General features: G+C 35.5%; 1 protein-coding gene across 4 annotated transcripts; it reads right to left on the reverse strand.

Annotated features, from left to right (window-relative positions):
* Positions 1-394: 394 nt before the first annotated feature.
* Positions 395-25,787, reverse strand: MAGOHB (mago homolog B, exon junction complex subunit). Of its 4 annotated transcripts, XM_054444332.2 has the most exons (11): positions 22,842-22,869; positions 22,059-22,169; positions 21,336-21,617; positions 20,098-20,180; positions 11,751-11,841; positions 10,278-10,444; positions 9,124-9,213; positions 7,925-8,164; positions 6,096-6,238; positions 4,517-4,623; positions 395-1,874 (listed from the first exon to the last, which is right to left on the reverse strand). In XM_054444332.2, the coding sequence occupies exons 6-11, from the start codon at positions 10,390-10,392 to the stop codon at positions 1,712-1,714; spliced, it is 858 nt and encodes a 285-aa protein (XP_054300307.1). In that variant the 5' UTR covers positions 10,393-10,444; positions 11,751-11,841; positions 20,098-20,180; positions 21,336-21,617; positions 22,059-22,169; positions 22,842-22,869; the 3' UTR covers positions 395-1,711. The 4 variants fall into 4 exon arrangements, with proteins under 4 accessions (XP_054300307.1, XP_063528489.1, XP_054300309.1 ...); XM_063672419.1 differs by lacking the exons at positions 395-1,874; positions 4,517-4,623; positions 6,096-6,238; ... (2 more) ...; positions 10,278-10,444; positions 21,336-21,617 and adding an exon at positions 25,593-25,770 and having other exon boundaries at positions 22,842-22,900; XM_054444334.1 differs by lacking the exons at positions 395-1,874; positions 4,517-4,623; positions 6,096-6,238; ... (3 more) ...; positions 11,751-11,841; positions 21,336-21,617 and adding exons at positions 18,250-18,613; positions 25,617-25,787 and having other exon boundaries at positions 22,842-22,900.
* Positions 25,788-27,299: the final 1,512 nt, after the last annotated feature.

Consider the following 27,299-nt stretch of genomic DNA (forward strand, 5'->3'; position numbering starts at 1 on the left):
ATGACAATGAGATACCACTAGACAGCTACTATAATGGCTACAATTAAGAAGACACAATACCAAGTGTTGAAAATGATGAGGAGCAAATGTAATCTTCATACGTTGCAACTGAGAAAGTAAAATGATGCAACCACATTGGAAAATAGTTTAGAAGTTTTTTTATAAAAGTAGGCCAGGTACGATGTCTTATGCCTGTAATGACAACACTTTGGGAGGCCAAGGCTATAGAGTATTGCTTGAGGCCAGGAGTTTGAGACCAGCCTGGGCAACATAGAGAAACCCCATTTATAAAAAAGTAAATAAATAAAAGTAAACATACACTTACCAGAGGGCCCCAGCAATCAGACTCCCAGGTATTTACTAAAAAGAAATTAAAACATGTTCACACAGATACTCGCACACAAATGTTCACGGCACCTTTATTCACAGTAGCCAAAAACTGGAAACACATCAAATGTCCACAGGTGAATGAAGAAATAAATTGTGGTATATCTGTACAATAGAATACTACCTAGTAGGAAAAAGAACCAAATGCTGATACACAAAACCATAGATAAAATTCAAAAACATGCTAAGTACAAATAAGCCAGATACAGAAGAGTACATGATGCATTAAATTCTAGACTAGGGTAAACTAATTTGCAGATAGAAAGCATATCACTGGTTGCCTGGGGCAAAGTGGGTGGCGAAGGGCAGAAAGGAACTTTTAGAGATGATGAAAATATTCTATATCTTGATTTCATACTGTGTAAGATATATATATGTGTGTGTGTATATATATACATATGTTAAAACCCATATTCCTCATGACTTAAAGTGAGTGCATTTTATTGCATGAAAAGTATAACTCAATAAAATTAATTTTTAAAATGTCAAGGTCAAGAAAAAGCCTAAAGAACTGTTTCAGATTAAAGGAGACTAAAGAGACATTACAATCAAATGCATTGCATTATCCTGAACATGGATTTTTAAGAAATACATAAAAACTGCATTATTGGGACAACTGACAAAATTTGAACATGGATTACAGATTAGATCATAGTACTGTACTAATGCTAAATTTCCTGAGTTTGATAATTGCACTGTGATTATATAAAACAAAGCCCTTGATCTTGGAAAATATTTAGACAAAGGGACATGAAGTCCTCAATTTATTATTAAGTGGAGGATAGAGAGAGAGAAATATAAAGCAGAGCAAAATATAAACAACTAGTAAGTGTGAGTAAAGGTTATATAGAAGTTCCTTGTACTATTCTTGCAACTTTCAGTAAGTTTGAAGTTATATTTTGTAGCAAAACAAATGTTTTAAAAGATGAGATAACTTCCAGATGGGAAGAAAAAAATAACTACATTCTAGTTCACAACTGCTATCAAAACCAGAAGATGCTGGAATGATTTATCCTATTGATAAGAAAAAGACCCAGGATATAGTATCAGAGTTCTCTAACTGGTTGTATAGGTAGTTCCGAGAATTAGAAAGAATGAATAATTCTTCAGGGACATTAAAGGAAGGAACAACCACTCTCAAAACAGAAAATCTCCTCTTCTCCAGGAAGAAAGATGGCATCTGATCTTTAAAGTCCTAGTTCAAAATAATTTTTTTTTCCTGTTCATCTTTATTTTTTGAAGAATTAACTAAGTCCTGCAGTTAAAAGCAATGATTTATAATCACAAATTATTATAGGAAACAAAAAAAGAAAACATTCCTTTTTCACCTTTTCTTCTTGGCGCACACTGAATCAGAGAAAATAGAGTCAGTCCTCTTCTCACAGATACAATTGTACATTTGAATGCAATCAATAGTTGTCATTCTTGTTGAGGTCAAAAATGCACACTCTCCTCTCCCAGAAGAAAAACGCATTATTGTAGAATCACTGCAGAACAGAAAACATATGTAGTCAACTGTTTAATTCCAAAGCTTACAATTACATAAATCATGATGTTTAAAAATTCTGCTGCCTAAATGTCTAGAATATGGAAATGTTTATCATAACTTCATCACTAAAATATTTTCTTTTGCTCTTAGTCCATTAAAATCATGACCTCTTAATCACACCCACAATCTCCCATTTTATTCCACACTGACAATTTTTGGTCAGAAGGCAAAAGTACCTTGCAGTATTGCAATGAAATTATGATATGTTGTTTTCTTGTGCTAATTTTTTCAATAAAAGTGAAAGATTAAAAAAAAAGAAGGTGGCCAGGTACATACCTGTAGCCCCAGCACTTTGGAAGGCTGAAACGGGCTGATCACTGGAGCCCAGGAGTTCAAGACCAGCCTGGACAACATAGTGAGATCCCATCTCTACCAAAAAATACAAAAATTACCAGATTATCAGGGTGTGGTGGCACACGCCTGTAGTCCCAGCTACTCAGGAGACTGAGGCAGGAGGATCACTTGAGCCCGGGAGGTCGGGGCTACTGTGAGGTGAGATCATGCCACTGCACTCCAGCCTGCTGACAAAGTGAAATCCTGCCTGTAAAACAATTTAAAAGAGCGAGAGAGAGAGAGGAATTGAATATCTGTAACATAGATAACCAGGGCACATGTATACATATTGTAAGAAGAAAAGGGAAGAATTGGAATATAGTCAGAGATGAGATTGTTCGATTGTATTTTGTCTCCTTTCCTCCCCCACCCTATAGCTATTATTAGCTAATGACAATTCTTTGAAAAATATCTAAAGCATGACTTCTATTTTAGCAAAATGGTTAAGTGCCAGAACTACCTTCCTATTAAAAACAATTTAAAATACTGAATAAATAATATGTTAAGCCTTCTTGACTAACTTCATAAACTGATAAGAAGCAGATTCATACTCAGGCTGAATATTAAGTAAAGGTGGGACTGCAGAAGGGCAAGTGAAGCACTGAAGATCATTTTTCCCTTAATGGATGTAGTAGGCTGCAATGAATTCCACTCAAGATGGAGATTCTAAGTAGAAGATAAGCTACATAGGACTGAGAACCCAAAGGGAGGTACATTCAGTATAAACCACCTAAAATTGTCTTGAACCTTGAATCTAAGCAGAAAAGAGAAATGATAATCCCACTTAAGAACTCAAAATCAAAAAGCATCCCTCATATGTTTGCATTTGCTGTATTACTTAAGAAAGTTCAAATCTGCTACAGGAAAATAAAGAAACGGGTAAGGAAGATAAATGAAACCAAGCAGCTTGTGAGGCATAGGTAGAACTCACAAGATGTGTTAGGTGTGAACAGGTAAAATTAGTAACATATGAGATGTTAGATATAGATATGGTAAGTAAAGTATGTAAGCACTGAACATAGACAAAAAAAAGAAGGGACCAAATGGACACTAAACATACACAAAATATACATGAGGCTCATACACACTCAACATTCATGAGGTCTTAAATTCACCACCCATTGGTGATACCCATTCTGGCCTCTGCCCAAGAAACACAAATTAAATCCACAGCTGCTCATCGGGTTGACTGGAAACTTACAGCTGTGGCCAGGCTTACACATTCCTGTAAGAGAGAATCTTCCCTGTAGAAAAACATGCATGTGCTGGCCACAAAAACTTTGTGTTTGTTGGGACCCTTTACTCACACCACAAGATGGCCCCATATCATCATCGGGGAGGATTATGCAGCAGAGAGAGTCAGGTCATATGAAGACTGCATAACCCAAGATTCAGGTGATCCCTTCACCCTGCACCTTATCCCAAGTGCAACAACTTATCCTATCTCTTTCCCTTTGCACTGTGCTATGGGTTTTACATTGGTTTAACCAACGGTGATTTGATCATCTTAATTTGGCCTGTGAGCCTTTCTGTTCTGTGACCTCTGGAATAGTTTGCCTGGCAGTGTACTTGAAGGATATGATTACATCAAGGTAATTCCCTCTGCATGACATCTTTTGCAGGTTTGCAGCCCAGAACTACAATACTTGCAGAACCCACACTTAAAATTACAATAATTAAGATTTTTTAAAAGTCAATGAATAGTTTAACCAGAACTAAATGTAAACCCAAGAGTTTACTAATAATGTACTTCAAAATAGAAGGTCTATAGTGAAGGTGTGTGTGTGTGTGTGTGTGTATGTATACATAAAATACGTATGTTTTATATGCTATGTATGTATAAACTAATTACATAAGGTAACTCGAAATAAATTTTTTGGATACTCAGGATACTCATTTGTGGTTGTGGGAGGGATCATTATGGCTGACTTAGGATGGTCCAATCACTTCATACCACCCACCTTCCTTTATGATTTTGTTTCATTTTATGTACCTCATAATACATATTTCTGAGCATGTGTTTAGCATGATACTTTAAAAATTATTATTAACTCTTTATGGCTCTTCTCTTCCTTTTCTACCTATACCTCCTAAAACACTCTTACCCATTGTTCTAATTGTTACTAAAGACTCTGCTTAAAAATGAGTTAAACTGTGTGAAATGAGAAAAGATTCTCTTTAGACACAATCATTTCACCCTCCCCCCCCACACCAATGTTACAGTTTGAATGCATTCCAGACACTTACATTCCAGGAGATGTGCCATTGTCAATCCATTTCCACTTACTTTCCCTTTCATCATATGACAATCCAATCCAGTAATTATTTTCATAAATCTGAGATTGAATGAAGGCCTATAATAGAAACAAAACATATTAGGTGACTAAATTCCCATCTGTTCGATGAGTGAGAACAAGGACAGGTCAAGGGGCCGACTGTTTCTATGGCCAGTACTCTGCTACTCTCCACATCATCCTTCATCCCTTTTCCCTAGAAAAACCTCTCTTCCCTAGATCCCTGCCTTTCCATTTCCCAAAGTAATTTTCCCCTTGTATTAATATAGTATTCATTTATGTTAAAAAATGGCTGTCAGTATCACTATTTAAAACATGGAAAAGTTTAATATCCAAATATCTACCAATAGGAAAGTTGTTAAATATTTTAGAATGCTTTATGAAACTATCCAAAATCACGCTCCAGAAGAATATTTAGGATGTAGAAAATTGATCATCACTTAATCTTAAGTGAAAAAAGGAATCCTCAAAACAAATCTATTAAAATAAAAAGGTGTGTGTATGACAGGGGCACAGTAAAATCTTAAGCCCCATAAGAGGAAGCCTTGCTGTAGTTCCATAGTTGGAATGGGTGAAGTATTTGGAAGTATTTACTATGTCTAAAATGTAATATATCAAAGTGACATATTAAATAATGTCTGATTAAGTGACTAAATATATTTTAAAATATAGGTTTAAATGTAACTGTTTTACTGTATCATATGAAATTATTTCATAACTTGATATCATGAATTCTTTTAGGCTATGATTTTTTAAACATTCATTAGATTTGCATATACATTTTGTGTTGTTTTCCTAAACAATAAATAAAAGTTTCAGGCTAATCTTTGCAAACATATCTCTATAAAAACATATTTTGAGTATTTGGATAACTTTTATTGGTAACACTTTTTAAAAATTTTAAACATAATTGTTTTAAAATTCAATATTGTTATATTCAATATTGTTATCACTATTATTCCGTATTGTTACGCTATATCACTATATTTTCTCTTTTTACAATTCTGTTTTAAAGATACACATCTTGAGATAATATATAAGAATGTTAAAAAAAAGAAAAAGATCTCAAAAAAAAGAATGTTAAGTGAATGTTACCTATGAATGCAATGAAAATCACTATTGAGGCTAATTTGTAAAGTTGTTATCACTTTTATGTTCCTCATTATTATCTCCGTTTTGAAGATAGGCTCAGAGAGCTTAAATAAATACTAGAGGTCATCCATCTCCCTTTCTAAGCAGTCTGCAGTATAACCACTGACAGGGAGATGATTTGCAAAGACCCAAACAGCATCCTCAATAATAATGGTCATCATAATAGATAACATATTGAATATTTAGTAAGTAGTAAAATTATATGACCATTAGCAGGCATTGTTTCCTGGGAGCCCCTTAACTATATCATTTTTGCTCACACGACAGACACACACAAAGAACAGTTGAAGTCTCTCATTCTGGACTCCAACCTGTCTTCAATATCTTAGGTCCAACATTGAGAAACAGAGTCCAAGAGAATAAAAGTGAATGTAAAATACCAGTTCATCTTTGTCATCTATCTTCAAAAGGGATGCTCTACAATGTTGACAAGTCTGTTTACATCCCTTCCAGTCTTTCTTCCGCATGGTAAAATAATAACAGCTTACTCCACAACAGGACCAGTGGTCTTCAGAGAATTTGCCTACAATATATAAGGTGAATCATCAAACTTCTTGTCATCTGGTATTCTGTTAACCAGAGCAATATGTTTATCAGCCCACCATAACTAAATAAAATCCCAATAGCAATCAATAATTATAATACAAGGTTCTTCAAGATTCTGGAATACAAGAGACACCTTCACTCCCGTGTCCAATTCAGCATTATTCACAATAGCCAAGCTATGGAAACAACGTAAATGTCCACTGATGGACGAATGGTTAAAGAAAATGTGTTATATACACAAAACGCAATATTATTCAGCTTCTAAAAGAAGTAAATCCTGCTATATATGACAACATGGATGAACTTTGAAGACATAATGCTAAGTGAAATAAGCCAGTCACAGAAGAACAAATACTTTATTATTCCAATTATATGAGGGATCTAAAACAGTCAAACTCACAGAAGCATAGAATGGTGGTTGCCCAGGGTTGGAGGGAAGTTCAATGGTATAAAGTTTCAGTCATGCAAGATAACTAGGTTCTAGAGATCTGCTGTACAGCGTAGTGCCAATAGTTAACGATACTGTATCGTACACTTAAAAACTTATTAAGAGGGTAGATCTCATGTTGTGTTGTTACCGCAAGTACATAAATAAATGAAAGGACATGAGGAAGCTTTTGGAGATGATGGATATATCTATTACTCTGATCGTGGTGATGGTTTCATTTCTGTCCAAATTCGTCAAATTGAAAACACTAAAAATATGCATTTTTGTATATCAATAATACCTCAATAAAATTGTCTAAAAATAATAAAATTGAATTAAGTTTTTAAAAAAGATTCTAGAATGTTTTCTAAATAAATTTTTTAAAACTTTTTCTTTTCCTCCTATATTTTATACTGTATTAAACTTTTAAAATACTACTCAGCCTTTAAAAATAGAGATGGTAAATTTCTACTAATTACCATACCTAAATGAGATTAAATATATAAAAATTCTTGGTAAACTCTAAATCCTAAACAAATATTTAGTAGTTGTTGATTAACCAGGTCAATTAATTCCATCATTATGCAAGATAATAGAGTTTACTGTATGAGATTTAATATTTTTATATCTTCAGTGCTTTCAATGGTATCATCGCACAGAGTTGCACAAACATTAACACTATGGCAAATCTTGCAGATGTGCTGCAGGGAGTACATACTGGTCACAAATAGACCAAATATGTGAAATCAAGGCAGAATGGAAACACACATATGTGCATGACACACACAATTATCTTTATAACAGCATCCAAATAAAAGCCCTTGTGCCCATTTTAGCACAAATATATTTTTACTGAAAACCTCCATATTCTATGTCAGCAAAAAGTGGAAGTCTTTAATTTGCTCACAGGACCAAAATGATCAGATTTTTCAGGGGAGTTTACATACTAGTTCACCTTTTGGGAGCATTAATAATGTAAGATGTGCCAATGAATTTTGGGAACTGTAGGCTTTTACTAATCCAAACATGGATCCTGGGGTCCCAATCCCATATTTGAAACAAGCAAAACCTCCAAGATACCCACACTACATCTAAGAGGCACAGATTAAAAGTTGCCCAGTAGACCTCAGAGGTCGCTAATACATATCATAAGCCTGTTTATTAGGCTTCAAGGATTATGGAGGGGAAGAAATAATGCAAAATCATGCAATCTTTCATTCAAGATTTCCTTCGTACCTGTATTTTGCAAAACTTTAAAAACGATCTCATTTTCTCTATGACATCTGTTCTTTTGTATAAGGTGCGAATCCAGTTCCTTTTTCTGCTGAAAGCTGTCATTTTTGAGAACGTCATATTTTAAAGTCTTATTTGTCAAAAGCTGCTCTTTTAAGTAGTTGTCATTTTGCATGATGTACTTTTCACTACAGTTTCTTAGAATTGCCTGCTGTTGATGTTTTTCTTGAATACACTGAAAGACTAAAATTAATAGCATAGATATGATACAAATTAAGTACTCATAATAATTAAATATTGAAATTTAAGACAAAAGAAAAAATTTCACTCTGACAACCATTAATCATTACTTTAATTAGTCATTACTTTGATTAGGAATTTGACATTTAGAAAGTATCACCTCAACTAACTGACCATAAAAAGGGAAACATAAATTTCTCACCATTAGCAACTTAAGTGTAGGATAAATAAAATATCTGAATAAAATTATGAAGGTGACACCTTACTTCTCAGTTTAGTTCATTTTTAATAACTCATTGTTTACAAATAAGCAGTAAAGTAAAAGTCAGTTTGCCAACATTTAACCACATATCTTCTGCATATGAAAATCTGAACTAAGAAACATGAAGTGATAGCACAATTATTATTGGGGCAGATAGACTATCTGCAGCAGAAAAGACAGTAAGATCCAGATATGTAATTTTATCTGAATATAAAATATCAGTGATTTTTTTGAAGATATGAAGGAATTCAAACAAAAGATAAAGCTTGAATTTAATATTATATAACAGCATGTGTAGATTCTTTCTTTTACTAAACCATTTTGTCATTACATACTTTGAGAAACGTCAAGAGAAAGCCATAATTTCTTTTGAACAGTTGTCTCTCAAAGAGTGTTTCTCTCAGATTCACAATAATCAAACGCAAATGGCAGAATACGTGTATTACTAAATCCTCTATGAGAAGGAATATTACCATGTATTATACACAGTGAGACAGCTCATCACAGATTCAGAGTCAAGGTTAACTAAATTAAAAATGACACTGTGATATGCCCAGAAAAAAATTACCAACAAAGGCCAGAGCCACCTGGGACATTCTCTGATTACAGACGGGGAACAATGGATGGAGCATGGTTAATATCTGCACAATCAGTGGTTACTGCTGCTACTCGGACAAGAAAGCTGTATTTTATTACTCACTCTTTGTCACCAACACTGTGATTATCATCAGAAGAAGTAAACATAGGATCCCAAGAGTCACTGCAATGAGACGCCAGCGCACTGAAAATTCTTTAAATACAAAAATAAGGAAAATAATCACCAGGGGAAGAGCTCGGCTCACTACTAACCTTGACCTGAGAAACCATTTGAAAGAAAGAGACAATCTTCTCTAAAACGTTGACAAAAATGTATCACACAAGTATATTTAAATTTGTAATCTGGAAATTACATGCATGCATTGTAGAAATCCCACACACAGGAATAGTTCTATAGGATTTAAAAAGTCCATCCCACATAAAAGCACCAACAGCAGTAGACACAAAACATGTAGCAAAATCTAAGCTAACATGTGTGCTCCTTCCTGTGATCACAACTAATCATGAAGAGAAAGGAAAAAGCAGTCAATAAAGCTAAGAAATTAGTAGTCAATAGTGGATATTCTGAAGCTGCAAATGTGGATGGGTCCATATTTGAGGGAGTTTCTAGAAATCAACTTTTCTTTCTTTTTTCATCAATTCTATTTTTCTCTAAACAATGCTACATTTATCCTTTAGCTTTTGAGATCCTCAGTGTCTGAAAGTTGTATCTCTGATTATCTCTATATTAAAGCAGCAAAAGTTATTCTCAATGCATAGCTGAACAATGACCACATTTGAAAGGAGAGAGAGAGAGAGCATAGAAAAATTAGAATGCCCCTTTTGATTCAAACATTGTTACTGCATCATTGCCATTAAGATTTGGTAAATACTTAAGGCACATAAAATATCTTGTATCTGCATAAAAATGTTGTTTTTAACATTGATTTTTCATTTCTTATACTTCCTCTCATACTTTTATTTCTCTAGGAAATGTCATGTTTTCTTCAGATCTAGTCTGTCCTTTATTATCAAGGCCTCACAAATTCTTCTTAACCACATTTAAATAAAAACATTCTACTAGTTTCTCAAATTTAAAAGAATTCACTCATTTCTCCATTCTCACAACTTAAAACAAAAATACTTCTACTACTCTATCCCATTATAGTTTCTTATTACCAGCCAAGAACCAGAAGTACAGATAGGAATCTTTTTTCAAATGTCAAAAGTTTGACAATCCATAAGAAACAGGTGAATGTAGATGCTTAAAACGCATACCTTTGTCATCAGTTTTCCCAGGCCTTTGAGTATCATCAGGCCTTAATCTATTCTGAGACTCTGAAGGAGACTGCAAAAATCTCAGGGTTGAATAAATCTCTCCCTGATCATTCATCTTTAGAGTAAGAAGATAAGTTTTGCATTCAAATCCTGCAATAGGATGGTTTCTGTTGAAAGAAAAATTAAAATGTCAGCCAATAAGAACACACCAGGATTTGATGCTGAGAGATGTATGTGTGTCTGTCTGTGTGTCTGTTGGTGTGTGTTTATTAACTAATTGCCTAAAGCGTTTAGAATGAGCCTCATTTATAGAAGAAATGAAGAATCTTTCAATATTTTTGTTAAAGTCATTTATACTTCTAGCGATCACAGCCATGATAATGAGAAAATATAGAAATGATGAGAAAAAAATCTACCAATAGATTATTGTTCTATTCACCCAGCCAATTTTGCTCAAAATATTCAACATACATATACAAATGTTAGGGAAAATTGATACCACCATGAATCACTGAAACACTTTATGAGTTCAACAAACAAAAAGTCTAAATTCTGGAAAAATAAAAATAACTTGGCTTTTAAAAACTTACATGTATTCTAATATACATGTAAATATAACAAAGTTCTTGCATTCTTTCCAACTATACTTGACTCTATCAGAGTGCTTTCCAAAATGTATCGCATATACCTTCTACAAAAGAATTATTTGAGGGTTAATATTGCAAATTGGTTAACATTCCAGACTCAGTGCCTTTTGCAAGATGTACTAAATAAAAATCACTTCGGTTGGAGCCCAGATAAATGTATTTTAAATCTCAAATGATTCCATGTACATTAAAACTTTAGAAATAATCTTCTGGTATATTGCCAGAGAAGCCTATGTGAAAATAAAAGTTGTCAACAGGCAGTCATTAATGTCCATAAAAGATTCAATTTATTAATGAATATCAATACAGAAAAGAATAATTAAATAGTAAATACCTAAAATTTACTTCTTATGTTAGCCAATATAAAAAGATGATATCCAAGAAATGAGAAATATGAAAAAACAAATTGCACATGTAACCATATTCTTTTCTAATTTTAATTTACAAAATTTTCTAACCTAGTCACATTTTCCCAAATTTCCTAAGAAAAAGAAGTATTTTCTATTATAGAGTCATTCAAGATGGATAAAATATGTAAATCATTAGACTTAAGTAAAAAGTAATTAACCCCTGAAATCTCTATTCTTTATTTTGATAACACAAAGCAAAAATCACAGCATATTGAGAAAGAGAAAATAACTTTTTGTTAATACTGAACTACAATTTCCTTCAGAGTAGCGCAGCTCTAATACAATCAGTAGCGAATGCTTTCCTATCATTTCTGTTATAATGCTAAGTCATTTGTAACTAAATGCCATATTTCTAGAATTAGAAAGACTAAGGATAATCTGGTAGAAAGATCTGAGAAGATAAAAGCGGATATTACCTGTATCTGTGCTATGCAGTGGTGCAGGTGGAGAACACTGATTTCAAAATGAGGGAGAAGCTGGCCTTTCCGGTCCTGGATCCCTTAGGGGCTATAACATGAAAGGCAGAAATAAATTGTCTTCAAATGATACTGTAACTCAAAATTTTCTGCCCCACCTCTTGACCAAAGTGGTCAGAGGAAATTGTATGATGAAAGCTGGTACTGACGGGAAAGGAAAGATGGTCAAAAGCTGTATATTCCTCTAACTCAACTAACCAACCACTTAGTACTCTTTGCAAAATAATGTTCAAAATCAATATTTGAGGGATGAAAAGACAAAATTTTGTACACATCTTTGGAGAAAATAAAACTAATATAATTAACAAAAAACTAACATACTTTAGAGAAACTGCTGGTAAAAGAGATTACTAAAATGTCTACGTATAAAAATATAGACATATAAAAGAAGTGTAATGATTAAACTACTTAGCTCTTAGTTTAAATACTAGTGTCTCTAATAGAAACGTTCTCCTATATGTCATTATTTTTTAAAAGTTCCTTTTTCTATCTATGTTTATTTCAGGTAAATGTATTTTCTAAATTACATTTAAAAAATTTTTTTAAAGATCCGTAATTCCACTATAAAATTGTGGCATATATTCTTCCAGTTTTTTTCTCTGTATGTTGTGTTTACTATCAAGGTTGGTATTACTCCTTACACAGTATTTTTGATTTATTATTTTCTAATAATATGTATTCCATTATTTCAAAGAAATTCATCTGAAATGTTATTTTAAAAATATTACTCACAGGGATAAACCACCATTTATTTAGGCAATCCCCTACTGTTGGATACTTAAATTGTTTTCAATTTTTTGCTATTGTAAAATATATTTGCTCTGTACTTTTGAGTATTTTTTTAGGGAAACTTTTTAAGCATAAAATTATATGTCAAAGGGTATATGTATTTAAAGAACTCTAATATATATCACCAAATGCCCTCCAGAAGAGATGTTCCCACTGATGTTCCATCAGTTGTGTGTGAAAATGTTCACATTTGATTTTTTAAGAAAAAGATACTGGCAAATTATTTCTCTACTTGAGTTTTGCCCACGAAATCTCACTTCATAAATCTGTCCCTAAAACCTTCCAGCAAGGCATCACATTTTCACCTATATTGAAGACTTGAAAAAATTCATTTTTGTTACTCTACCATGAGGCAGACCCTGCCAGAATGTACTCGATCTCATTGACTTCCACTTTTATTGGATTCAGTCTTTTTCAATCTTCTGATTACAGTTCTAGGAAACCAATTTAAATTGTTCAAATCAGGTGATAGTGGTTAATAAGAAGTGTGGGATACAGAGGCACAGAACAGCAGGTGAAATTGCTGATACAGGGACATGTAGTCCCCGAAGTAGGCCACATCATCATGTGCAGGCCATCAGATGAAACATCTCCCAGAGGCTAATTTTACTCAATAATGTAGGCAAAATTTCATGCGTGGAGTTTGGACGCTTCAGGAATACTTGCTGCTGGGCATTTTCTTCTTTCCCTCCATCCTGGACTGGCTTTCTCAATCCCAAATCAGAGTAAAGATGGTCCGTATCCCTTTATCTCAATGCCAAAATAACAAATAAAGGAAGTTAGTTCTGTGAGAGAAGATAGGAAGTGGGTGACGGGGGCAAGGGCTGGGGTGTAGTAATAGCAGATGTTGAAAAGGTGACAGAGATACTGTCACGTATTGGAGTACCTCTTGTGCATATAACCATATTAAAACCTCCCAACATTGACAAGTATTTATTATTGTCCCCATTTTACAAATGAGGAAACTAAAGTGAAGAAGTCCATTGGCTTGCATAAGGAAACATTATTGCTAATTCTTCATTCCTGTTTAAAATCAGGCCTGACTGAAGACAGAGCACAATGGATCGTGAATTCAGAAGGACCCAGGCTTCCAACAAGGCTCTTGCCACAAAGCATGAATCCTGGAACCAGGCAAATCTGGCTTGAAATGCTAGCCCCTAGCTCCCATGTGTGACTTCAGGCAAGTTACTTCATTTCTCTAAGTCTTGTATTCACCATAATAAAACAGTGATATTTTTTGCCATCCAAGGTTGCTATGAGGGTTAAATGAGATAAGACCCACCTCAAAGTGCCTAACTACAACCTGGAATATATATGGTGGGCTCTCATAAAATGTTAAAAATTGTTACTTGAAGTCCAAGATTCAAATCGTTCTTATCTATAAAAATATGAACAAGTCAACAAAATCCTCAAGGCTCACTTTTCTCATAGGTTCAATAGAAGTATCACATGCTTCATAGGCTAGGACTAATTAAATGTTAGCACTACAGACAGGATTTCTTACACTTCAAAATAAGTAACTGTTTTCTTGTTTGTTTTTCTCCCCCTAAGGTTCTAATAGGGGAAACAACAGGACTGCAGTGCAGAAATCCTGACATATTATACTGAGCCAGGTTCTCTATCCTGCCATGAAGCTTGGAGTGCCAGTGCCACCATCACTCTAGTGAAACCATTCGGTGGCTGCATATCTTACTGCCCCATTCAGATAGATACTGTTTATGTTGAGGCATGTTTCTGTTTTGATTTACATCCATATAGCTGGGGAGAAGGTGAATAGTGCTCAGGATGGAAACTAGACAAGTGCAGAGCACAATTTTTTATACTTTTTACATATTGTCTCCTCTATCACAATATAAAGTCCACAAGTCTGTCTTATTCATTATTGAAACTGCAGCACATGTAAGAGGCATGATGCCTACAAGTGCACCTGATGAACAAAGTGGATCAAGTTAAAAGGAACTGACTATAAAATCTAGATTTCTTCATAGTTTTGAAAAGAGGCAGAATGAAACTGACGATGGGAAAGCCAAATTTTCTAGCTACTCCTGTTTTCTCTTTATTACCAAGCTCTGAATTGCTGGAAAAGGCAACTTTCTCCTTTAAAGGAAAACACAATCAGCACCGGAAGATAACAGTAACTTCAAATGAGATTGAAACTCCCTACCTGGCCTTTTAATTAAAGAGGCACACAGTTGGAAGTATTAAACTTTATCACAACCAGTTAATAAAACAGAAGAGAAATATGAAGAGTTTTGAATGTTCTGGTACTTTGTCTTCCAAATTCACTTTTGTGCAAAACATGCACATAACACACAAATATGAATATATGAAGTATTAATTTGCTTATTTTCTGGCTCCTTTCCTGCAAAAGCCCTTTTAATTTAGGAAACCACATATTTTACTCACTCCTTTCTGACCATACTGTTAGCTAGAAGCTTAGCACAGCTTCTAGTCACACCTTCAAACCTTCGGGTCACACTGTCAAACCTCAATGGTTTATCATTTCACAGCAGCACACTGTCCTTCCTGCCCCAGACTAAAATGAAGGATGTCTGGAAAAACCCCTAGCATGCAGGGAAGATGGTCTGAATCACTTCACTGGGAGGACTAACCTCACCCAGACAAGTTCCCATCTCCTTTTTTATTTGTTCTAATGCCTAACTTTTCTCCCACTGCATGACACTGAATTTCCTGGCTCTTATAGTAAAGAAAAAGATAAAAAGAGGCCGAAGCAGGCAGATCACAAGGTCAGGAAATAGAGACCATCTTGGCTAACACAGTGAAACTCCGTCTCTACTAAAAAAATACCAAAAATTAGCCAGGCGTGGTGGCGGGCGCCTGTAGTCTCAGCTACTCCGGAGGCTGAGGCAGGGAAATGGCATGAACCCCGGAGGCAGAGCTTGCAGTGAGCCGAGATCGTGCCACTGCACTCCAGCCTGGGTGACAGAGCGAGACTCCGTCCCCAAAAAAAAAAAACAAAAAAAACTCTCTAGCTTGAGATTTTCTGTTTCCCTAATCACCCTTTTTGTCCTTCTTGTCTTTACAGTAAAATATATTCAAATGCTCTAAGTTTAAAATACATCGTCCCAACTGAATCTCTAGTAATCCATCAAACAGTAACCATCCTTCCTCTTATTTCTGAGAAACCAAACAAGAGGGCCACCTCAGGAACTAAGTTAACTATGATGACATAATGGCAACAAAAGGATTCCCAATGGCGATTTAAGGGAAAATAGTTAAGCTGATCTGTAATTAAGACTTCTGATTCTTAAATTAGTATTCTCTCCACCACATCACACAGTTCAAATTAGGACAAGGTAGATGCCAGAGATTTTGAGTGGTAGTTTTCCAACTTTACTGTTCATCATATGGAAGTCAGCCAAGGCAGATTCTGAACTCACCCTCAAATCCTTCATTTTCTTTGCTGTTTATCTTTATTAAATTTTTTAAATTTTCTATTCTACTTCATTATCCATTCATGCTAGGAATCCAGTTATTAATTAAAGGGGTCAGTGGTTAAACTTACAGCACAGTCCATGCTCACAGGTTCACACATTTCAAATCAAAACAAAGTAGTCTAACAACAGAATATATAAATCATCTCAGTTACATTTATATTTACATTAAAAATACCCATACAAATAGACTCAGCCTGATACCAATGAAATACCAAAGATAAATAATCTAAAGGCAAATAATCTAAGGACAGAGCAAGAAAACAACAAATTCAACAAACTTAAAAACACCTACTGTATGGAAAAGACTGTGCTAGGGTTCTGCACTATCTCATGAATGGGGAAGAGGTGGGATGAGGTGCAGAAACAGTACTTGGAAAAAGTTTGATTATTTCAAGTGGTCTCTTTATTAAGGAAGGAGGTAAAAGGAACATAACCTGAGTGCAATAAAAATCTAGTTTCATATAAAACTAGTACTATACAAAATTCAGTTTCTAATGATCACTGTCCATCGGCAGCTTACAATCAAATAAAAGACAGATCAAAGTACAAGAAAATGGTAGACGATAATATTTTCCTAATGACCTAGTCTCCCATCTCGGTTTAAATACGAGAAATTCTAGTAGATAGTGGGGACAGAGCTAAATAACCAAAACATAAGGAAGTTAGAGAATGGGGACAGACTTAAAAGATTTTTCAACGTAAGCACTATTTCTCCTCAACCTTGTTCAGTTTTTAACGGATCGTCTTATTCAACAGGAGCTACAGAATGGTTATTTTGAGAAACAACCAAAAACTGTGGGCCCACTAGAAGTTCAAAAGGCGATTGTTCCTGTTTCTGCTTGAGGTCGACATCTAAATGCAAGAAAATTATAATACGATTTTGTACTGCACAATCATCAAGGTCTACAACTGAAACAGAAACATTTTACATACAAAAGACCTGAAGATGATAGTGTACTTGCATAATGAAGTGGAAATCATTTGACTTTCCATGGCAAACCTGAAGACAATGGGCATGAATTCTGAGGAGTGAAGGACCATCTAGTGCTCCATGGCAAACAGGTTACCAAGCCATGATCTAGAGCTATACTGCCCAAAGGGTAGCCACTAGACACATGTGGCTATCTAAATTTAATCAAAATTAAATAGCACTACAAAAAAACGTAGTTTACTGGCACCAATTACACCAGTTAAGTGAAAAACCAAGATTTATTATAATAGAGATATTACAGTAAAAAAGATGTTAAGTATAGAATCTAGGTTGGCATATAGGTGTTCACTTTATCGTTCTCAAGAGTTTTGTATGTTTTATCCTTTTCATGTTAGAAAAAAATTGTTTAAATAGCACCATAAATTCAGTTATACGAGGCACACCTCAAGTAATCAGTAGGCCTCATTTGGCCAGTTGCTACCCTATTAGACTGCACATAGAACGTTTCCATTATTGCAAAAAAGTTATTGGACAGCCCGACTCTAGAGCCTAACTGCTCAGGAGTCCTAGCAAGCCTTCAGAAACTAATTATTCCACCCAAAATTCAGTGCTAACTTGTTCCTAGGGCAAGTGGATTATAACTACTGGAACACTACAACTTTTTAAGAGTGGGGGTTCAGATGGAAGAATAAAAGGAAACAAGGGACATGTTTTCTAAAAGTAATGAAAGAGGAAATCTATCAGAAAGAGGTTGAAACGAACTGGGAAACTTAAGTGAGACCCGTGGTCAATAGGAGTTAAAAATATCTATGTACACTCATATATACATATATGTTTGTCTAAATGTTTAACAAGCTATAAAGCTGAAAACTCATTTAGTTCTCCCCCCTACCCTACACACCAAATACATTGTGAAATAAGGAACAAGGACATAATCAAAGATATGCCTGACATGGGGTAGACTTTACTCTTGTAACACTTTAGGACCTCACTGCTTATAACCGAAAATATTTAAATGAGGGGTTTGTGGTAACTGTAAAAAAAACTAGACCTTGTGTAAGCCCCCCAAAATTAAATCCAATCATGTATGAAGGAAATAAGGGAAGATCTACACTTGCCTTTCATGGATGGGAATCTGGCTACATATTTCCACCTAAAGTATCTTCTGTCACAGGATATATCTACCGGAACAATTTCTTATTATCTCTAAAGTAAATTAGAGACACAGCCTCCTGGAAAAAACAAAAAACTACTCTGCAACCAGGATTTGGTACGTTTTATTAGAGCAAATTTTTAACAAAAGGTGGCTTTTATTTACGGAACTTAATGTGTGTGGGGACTGTCCAACCCATGCGGACTCAAGTAAGGATAAGCATTAAGCTTTTGCTAATGTATTTTCTTATTTTCAGTTTACATACAAATTTTTTTTGTTTGCTTCACATTCATAAAAACCCCAATACTGTAAATGACAAATAACCCCTCCCATCCCTTAATTAAATATACAAACAGCCTGAAAACATACAATTTAAATTGGTTTAATCTTGAAGTGTAATCCAATAAGACTGAAAACTAAACATTTCAAGTCTTGTACCAAATAGTAAAATACTCGAAGGCCTTCCGGATCCCTAAAATTTAAAAAGGTAAAAGTTACTTTTTCTTCCTAGGATAAAACAATTCTTTAAATTCCTAAAACAAAACAAATCAAAATCTCATAACAATTAAGTTAACAAAATTTAGGAGAAAGGAAGGATTTTGCTGACAACTAAAATGAACATACAATTAATATCTTTTCTATAAGAAAAAAATAGTTTCTTCATCAGTATTCATTTTAGTATTTAAAGAGTTCATCTCCTTATGAATGTAATAATCACATCATAAAAATGTCTAATAAAGCAGAAAAAAAATACTGTAATGCTACCATTTCACAGAAGAACTATAAACATTTTGATGTTTCTCTATTTTTTAATAGCTAAAATTATTCCCTGTGCCCTTTTTTACATTACTTTCCCCACAGCATTAAAAAAAAATAATTCTCTAGTAATTTTTAATTAATTTAATAATTCTCTCCTTGTTAGACACTGGGGTTAATTTCCTTTTATAAATAATACTTCAATGAGCATCTTCATGCATAATAAAGCTTTCCAATATTTAGGAATAGTTCCATAGAAGAGATGCTCAGAAATGAAATTACTAGGCCAAAGGTGAATGAAAAATGTCAACACTTTTGGATATTTTGGAAAGCATATTACCAAATTGCTTTCCAAAAACCACTACCAATTTACAATCCCAGTAGGGTATCAATGCCACATCCTTATCAAATGTAGGAAAAGAAATTTGATAGTTTAAAAGCATTTGGATGGTCTTTGTGAACACAGACTTTTGCATCCAATAGTTATTATGCATTCCTTCCTTTCTCCTTTCTTCTAACAAATATTTATTGAAAGCATCTATTATGTGCAGGGCACTGTGCTAACTCTGTGGATACAGCAAGGTTCTCAAGGAGCTTACATTCAAACCAGCAAAGCAGACAAATAGGTTATTACAATTCAGGGTGACAGAAAAAAGTAAGAGCACTATGGGGACACTTTGAGGGGAATGGGCACAAATAAAAATAAGTGGCTAGGATCAGACCAAGAAAATGGGATGTGCTACAAAACCCGGGGCAGAGGAGAGACAGATCTTGGGAAGACATCGATAGCTAAAGGATACTTAGGCCATAATGGATTTTTTCCATCTTTTTCCCAAGTATTGAGCCCAAGGAGGAAAGTGAGATGATATAGGCCTAATGAGGCTGATATAATCCAATAAGGATTTCTTTCCTTTGGATTTTCTGATACTATATCCACATTTTTATACAAAATAGCTAATACAACTTGGGCATTATTATATATAGCTCTTGGATTAAAAGTTTTTGGACAATCAATGAAATACTCTGCTAACTTCTACTGAGAGACAAGATAAGCCTTTAATGACATAAAAATCAGAATTACATCTGCATAATCAACTGATAGGATGCCACTGAAATTATCTTGGCTAACAAACTGACTATAGTTCTAAAATGAGCCTCTGTGATAATGACAACTTAGCCAAAATGCTTTAACATACTTACTTTGACTGATTTACATCAATAAGAGAACCTATTTTTGATGTGGTAAAAGATATGTGCTCATCTCCAATTACAATTTCAAGCTCCTAAAAAATAGAGCAGAAAAATGTAGTTAATATAAAAATCTATCCCAGAGGTATCTGTATTCTTGCTACAAGCGGATCCCAATTTTAGTTGCAAGTTTTCTAGCAGCCAACAGAGGGAGTGGGGGGCGGGGGGAAAGAAACATGGTTTCTTAGATATAAACTATATCCTTAAAATAAAAACTGCTCACGAGCACTACCCTCAAGTTTAGGACCAACAAAGAATTGCTTTCCAGAGACATAAAGAAGACACTATGAAACAAAATGACAAAGAAATATTTCTTACAATGTCAGTAAAAACTAAAGACATCACTTTGAAGCACATGTTGTAAAAATGATAGGAGTATAAGACCATTTTTAATATGATAAATACACATTTTTTTCTTTCTGGAAGATTCTACAAATAAAATGTATAATATTAATAACCACCACCACTTTAGCACCTACTGTATGTCAGGCCCTAGTGCTAGGGACTTTATACTCTCTGTAATCTTGAAAATAACCTTATTAACCTATTTTACAAATGTGTAATCCAAAACTCATAAAGCAGAGGAAAACACTTGTTGATATTTATAACCACTAATAATGATGGTACTTATATTTGATCCCAAGATGGTAAGACTTCAAAACTAATACTCCACAAAATAACTAAAATTAAGAACTAGTAAAAAAAAACACAACCATTTAATGTAGATGTTCCTAGTGTGCTGTAATTACTGTATAGATTTTTCCCTATATTGTTTATCTGCAGGCCTAAAACCAATAATTAAAAAGCTATATCTGTAACGAATTTTCAAGTTAACAGACACTACTGAAGACAATCCTAGCTATTTATTTACCAGAGGCCTAATTATGCAGTTTATGACACACACGGAATGGAGAATTAGCTAAGATGCTCTAACAGCCATAAAACCTTTGACTTGATACAAAAGGCAATTTCTGAAGCATGCCTACTCCTCCCCACTAACCAAAACCCATGAACACATCCTTAAGTGAACAGATAAAATACTAGGCTCTCCCTGAGTCTAAATGATATAAAAGGTTAGCTGCTGTGGTTTGCTTTTTAGTACATATGTGTATCTGCATAAAACAAACTGAGGCCTAAATTTACTTTTTAAAAGTGATACGATGCTTAAAATAAATACTGTTAACTATTACCTTTGCTTTTCTAAATAATGCTTCTTTAAACAGAAGACTTAAGTTACTCCTACAGAGTGTCAGCATGTGTTAGATTTCTCCACATTTTCTTCTATTCAAAGAAGGTGATATAAAGCACAATCCTCAGGGATATACAAAAGTGAAATTAAATGTTTCTTCCTTCCAGGGGTTGTATCTCATTTCTCCAAGAGTTGAAAAGACCCAATTCAGAAACCAAACTTTCTTTTTAGAGTGAAATTAGGCCTTCAGAGTTCTTCAGAAGCCTGAGAAACATCATTTATTCTGAAGGAATATGAGAGGGAAATGCAATCATCAGTTTTAACAAAGAAACCACCAATCAAGTCTCTCTCTGGGGTATAGAGATGCAAATAAGAATTTTAAGTTATGATTTCGCAAAAGTAAATTTTACATAGTCATATTCTTAATAAAAGTGATTAACACACAACAGAAATTATTCATAACACTGCACTGTGAAAACATCCTAACGTTAGCTGGGGTGACTACAGAGAAAGATGTCTAAATTTAGAGCTATGCACTGACTCCTTCACTACTAGGAGGTAGCACAGAAAAACGGAACTAAGAGATAAAATTAAAGAGAATTTACCAGGTGCCTATTAAATAGAAAGCCAAAGAGTTAACTTAGACTCATTCCAAATAAATAAGGGGAAACAAAATAGTATTATCAATTTTTAATATTTATACACTTAATCACTAAATACAAACCTGTCGGCCAACCCTATCAGGGGGAGGCCACAAAGCATCATCTTCTTTTGTAATTTCACTGTCATCAATAATTCTCTTCAGTTCTTCCATTACACTCTTGTGCACATAAGCCTAAAAATTAATCATAATAAAATGTGATAATGCCCACCTATGTCACCCCTCAACTCAGAAAGAAATGAGTTACAAACCCTGAATATTCAAATAGAGGAATATAGAAAAATTTAATTGATTCCAAAAGTAGAGGAGACAGAATCACTTATCTTTGTTATATTGCTTTTCTTCATCTCTTGCCCTTTACTTTAATATACATTTTTTCCCTCTTCTCATCATTACCCATCTTTGAAACACTGTATTCTGCCTTTGCAACACTGAGATCCAAATACCCACAAGTGGTTAACTTGTGTCATCACAAGATCTATAAGGTGAACTGTAATAAATGCAAGTATACTGAAGCAGGAGAATCGCTTGAGCCTGGGAGGCAGAGGTTGCAGTGAGCTGAGATCAAGCCACTGCACTCCAGCTTGGGTAACAGAGCGAGACCCTGTCTCTAAATCAATAAATCAATAAATGCAAGTGTAGTTCACATCGAGGTTAGTTCTCTGAACTTTCTCATTCTTATGGATGCAAACATTGTATCTAGTTTAAACGGAAACTGTTTCAATCTATAAATTGCCTTCTTCTTTACAATATAGCCTCAGATGTACTTTCTTAAATTCAACACAGACTTGAAGAAAATGGGCTAAATGCAAAAAAAAAAAAAAAAGACATTCAAATAGAACTTACCTCTTTTCTGATCATGACATCATTTTTGTAATTGCTGTTGTTGGCATATCTAAGCTTTCCTGTGGGAAGTGGAAAAAAATCAATTTATAATAGCAAAAACTGCTAAAAAAATTAACAACATCATATACAATTTTGAAGGTAAAGAACATTTTATACTACTACTTTTATTAATATTTCCTCCCTCTTTGTGTAAAATCATTGCCAGACCTGTAGACAATAAATGTTTGCTGGTTACGTTTGCTGAAGTTGAAGCTAGCCAAATATTTAAATAGCTCATGCCTACAATATATATTGGGTCATTTTAAAGGCCTATTTTTTTAAGCTGGGTCATGAACTAGAAATAGAATCTGCAAAAGGCACTAACATTCCTTTCAAGTTTGTTATATGTCCGTATTGGTGGTAAGTGCCTCACCCAGAGCATTTAATCTAATCTGTAAAACAATCCTAAAACTCAGGTTTTATTCTCTCACCTATTCATAGGTGAGAAAACAAAGTTAAGTAACTTAACCAGGGTCACACAAGATTCAGATCTAGATCTACTTTCTTTCAATACTCAGGCTTTCCCCACTACACCAAAATCTTCTCTTTAAAAAATTTTTTTCCTTCAAATATATGCATACAATTATAATGCAGACATTTTAGAATTATGACTAAGAAGCATACAAACGACGTTTCTGGATCAAAGTTGATGAGTTTGTTAGCTAGTTTATATTTAATTTTAATCCATTATGATTTTTGTATTATCTGATGTATGCTTCCCCTTATGGCTAGTCATTTGCCCAGACACAGCTATAATGTGCAGCAGGTACTCTAAAATGGTAGAAATGCGTCTTTGATGGCTTGGCGCCAGACACAGTGGCTCACGCCTGTAATTCCAGCAATTTGGGAGACTGAGATGGATCACCTGAGATCAGCAGTTCGAGACCAGCCTGGCCAACATGCAGAAACCCCGTCTCTACTAAAAATACGAAAAATTAGCCGGGCGTGGTGGCACATGCCTGCAATCCCAGCTACTCGGGAGGCTGAGGCAGGAGAATGGCTTCAATCCAGGAGGCGGAGGTTGCAGTGAGCCGAGATCTCACCACTGCACTGCAGCCTGGACGACACAGTAAGACTCCATCTCAAAAAACAAAAAAAGAAAGAAAAGAAACGCCAGTCCTCGGGAGGCTCAATATTACCAATGGAAGTATGTGGAACAGTGCAGTGGCAGATACATTGATTAAAACCACTGTTCTAGCATAAAACTTCCCTGATAATATTCAGGTACTTAATTCATGTGACCTGCTAAAAGTGATAGGGACAAGCTTGATGGTGTTCACAGGCAGAGGAACTGAAAATACTACTACATAAAGAATAGATGAATTCAGGTAAATTTAGCTGAATTCATGGGGAGAGTAAGGTTAAATACAGTGATTAAGGTTTCTAAATAATTGCAGGGCTGGCCCGGTGGCTCATGCTTGTAATCCCAGGACTGTGGGCGGCTGACGCGGGTGGATCGCTTGACCTCAGGAGTTTGAGGCCAACCTGGGCAACATGGGGAAACCCATCTCTACAAAAATATAAATAAATAAACAAAATAAAATTTAAAAATTAGCTGGGCGAGGTGGCGCGGGCCCGTATTCCCAGCACCTCGGCAGGCTGAGGTGAGGGATCACTTGCACTAGGGAGACGGAGGTTGCAGTGAGCTGAGATCGTGCCACTGCACTCAGATCTGGGTGACAGAGTGAGACCTTGTTTCAAAATAATAATAATAATGATAATTGCAGGACTGTAGTTAACGTGAGTTCTGCCTCAAATGCTTGATACTCTTCTCCTTTCCTAATATACGTTCCTTCTCTAATTTTTTATTCTTGCTCTCACAGAACATTGTCCAAAGCCTGCTTATAGGACTTAATATGCATACTGCTTTATAGTTAAATGTGTCTCCCACCAAGACAAATCTCCTTCAGTTAAATTTGTCTTACTCATTAGTGTACCTTCGAATTTTGTATTTGATTGTTGTCCAGCACAAAACGTGCATTCAAAAAAACCCAAAAAATATATATCCAAATGAACTTTCTTGTTGCAGGTAGGCAAGATCAATGTAACATTCTCTAAGGATAGCGCTGTCGGAAAACAAATTGTTGCACACTACTTGGGAAACAGTTTCACCTCTATCCTCTGCTCATACTGCTCTGGAAGTCAGTTTTTTTCTCTCAAACGCCAAGTCTCTCATTTCGAGAGTCATCTCAAGAGTGCCGTCCTCTAGGAAGATTTTCCTGACTCCCTCCTGTGGAACTTTACCTCTCCCCTCTTTTTTGGTACTCTTCATGCGTCCCATGAACAATTACACGTAAACACCTAAAACATATTATTATTCTCATTTGTTAACACGTCGGGCTCCTCCCTTTCAAAGAAAACACACAGCCTGAATGAAGAAAAGGTACTGGTCACCACAAGATTTTATTCATCCACTGGACCACCCGCTGGTGGGGGTGTTTTCAAAAAAGTGCTAGCATTTTCAATCAGGGCGACAATCTACAGAGTCCCTTCTAGTACACTGTTACAGAATTCTGATTACTGTAGGTTCAACTTTTCAGTTTGTGACAGGATTAGCTTTAATTTATTGCAATTAATTCTCTTTCATTTATAAAACCAACTTAGGCCTCCTCTATTCTTAAGCTCCTATTTCCTTCGAGGGAAGCAGTGGCCTCCGCCGCCTGTACCCTCCACACCACCCGATCTCTCGGTCTCGCTCCCCTTTCCCAGCACCGTGTGCCGTAGACCTCTTCTCACCGTCCGGCCGAAATTCGAACTCCAGAAACTCGTGCCCAAACTTGCCCTTGTGCCCTACGTAGTAGCGCAGGTAGAAATCGCTAGCCATAGCCATTTTTGTCCGCGGGAATCCCGCCGAAAACGCAGCCAACGTGTCCACCGGCGCCTTGCAGTGACGTCATCGCGCGGAATAAGTGCGTCACCACAGGCGCTTCTCTTCCGCCTGCCGTGCAGCCCTAGACTAAAGCGTGAAAGCCGAGTATCGCGTGAGAGTTCTGGGGGCGCTGAAGGGAGGGTCGCAGCGCCGTGACTTTCGCTTTACTAGGAATGGAGGCACATTATTTTCAAAATAAAGATTACATTATATTAGCAAAGATTAGAAATGTGAGCATATGATAGTCTTTTTTATGGACTTAGAGAGCTAAAGGTTTGCAAGTCGCTTTTACTTTTCTGGTGTCCCAATCCTCGCGGCGTTTGTGAGGTGGGTGTGGCTCTATGCCCCCTTTAACTGTGAGCTAAATAAAGATAAAGCTTAGAATCGAAATGGCAGACCGGGAATATAAACCATTTTTCTTACTTAATTTCTAACAGGGTGCTTTCCCTTTTGGATAACGATTAGTAGTTACCCGGGACCTATAAGCCTATAATAATAGAGACAAATTCAAAGGAGTCCATCATAGGAAAGAACTGAAGTCTTAAAACACACACACCCCCGCACACCTGAAAAATCCTGACAGTCACCGTGCTTTTTTTAACAGCAGAACTTCTAAGGTTCTTAATTCATTCAATAAGGGTTAACTTTTAGTAGCCTGTGAAGTTTTGGCAATTTGACTTAAAATACAATAATGGTTTAGCCCATTATTGTTTCTCGCCAGATAGAATTAAATTGGGGGAATGAAGGAATGCTCCAGTGTGGCGTAGTTTTTAAGGTAAGGGAAAGACTTTTACACAGTTTCCTTTTCAAATATTATTGATCACCCTTTTGTTATCAACACACAGAGTAATCCTGTCTGTCGGTTGACAACCTTCAGTGATTTTTAGTAGAAAGTGGTGGTGAGAAGACCTGGGATTCAATCCCAACACTTAACAGCTACCTAACCTCGGGCAAGTGACTATCTCTAAGCCTGTTTATTCATCAGCCTAATGCATATACAGCAATCTACATTGCCAAGCTCACAGAATTCTTGAGAGATCAAATGAGACAATGTAAAATAAGCTTTAAATTTTATAAAACATTAGTTTTAACAAACATTTCCTATGTGACAGTTTGAACCTAGAAATAAAAAGCCATTTGCTCTGGTAGTCTAGAAAAGAAAGCGAACATGTAAGGCAAATATCAGCACAAGTGAGCAATTGCTATAATTAAGAATATATGTGCCATCCTGGCCAACATGGTGAAACCCCGTTTCTACTAAAAATTCAGTAAAATTAGCTGGGCGTGGTGGCGCGTGCCTGTGGTACCAGATACTCGGGAGGCTGAGGCAGGAGAATTGCTTGAACCCGGGAGGCAGAGGTTTCAGTGAGCTGAGATCGTGCCACTGCACTCCAGCCTGGGCAACAAGAGCGAAACTCTGTCTCAAAAAAAAAAAAAAAAAGAAAGAAAAGAAAGTATATATGTGGCCGGGCGCAGTGGCTCTTGCCTGTAATCCCAGCATTTTGGGGGGCCAAAGGGGGCAAATCACCCGAGGTCAGGAGTTCAAGACC

The sequence above is a fragment of the Pongo pygmaeus genome, chromosome 10 (genome assembly GCF_028885625.2).
Source record: "Pongo pygmaeus isolate AG05252 chromosome 10, NHGRI_mPonPyg2-v2.0_pri, whole genome shotgun sequence".
Classification (NCBI taxonomy): domain Eukaryota; kingdom Metazoa; phylum Chordata; class Mammalia; order Primates; family Hominidae; genus Pongo; species Pongo pygmaeus.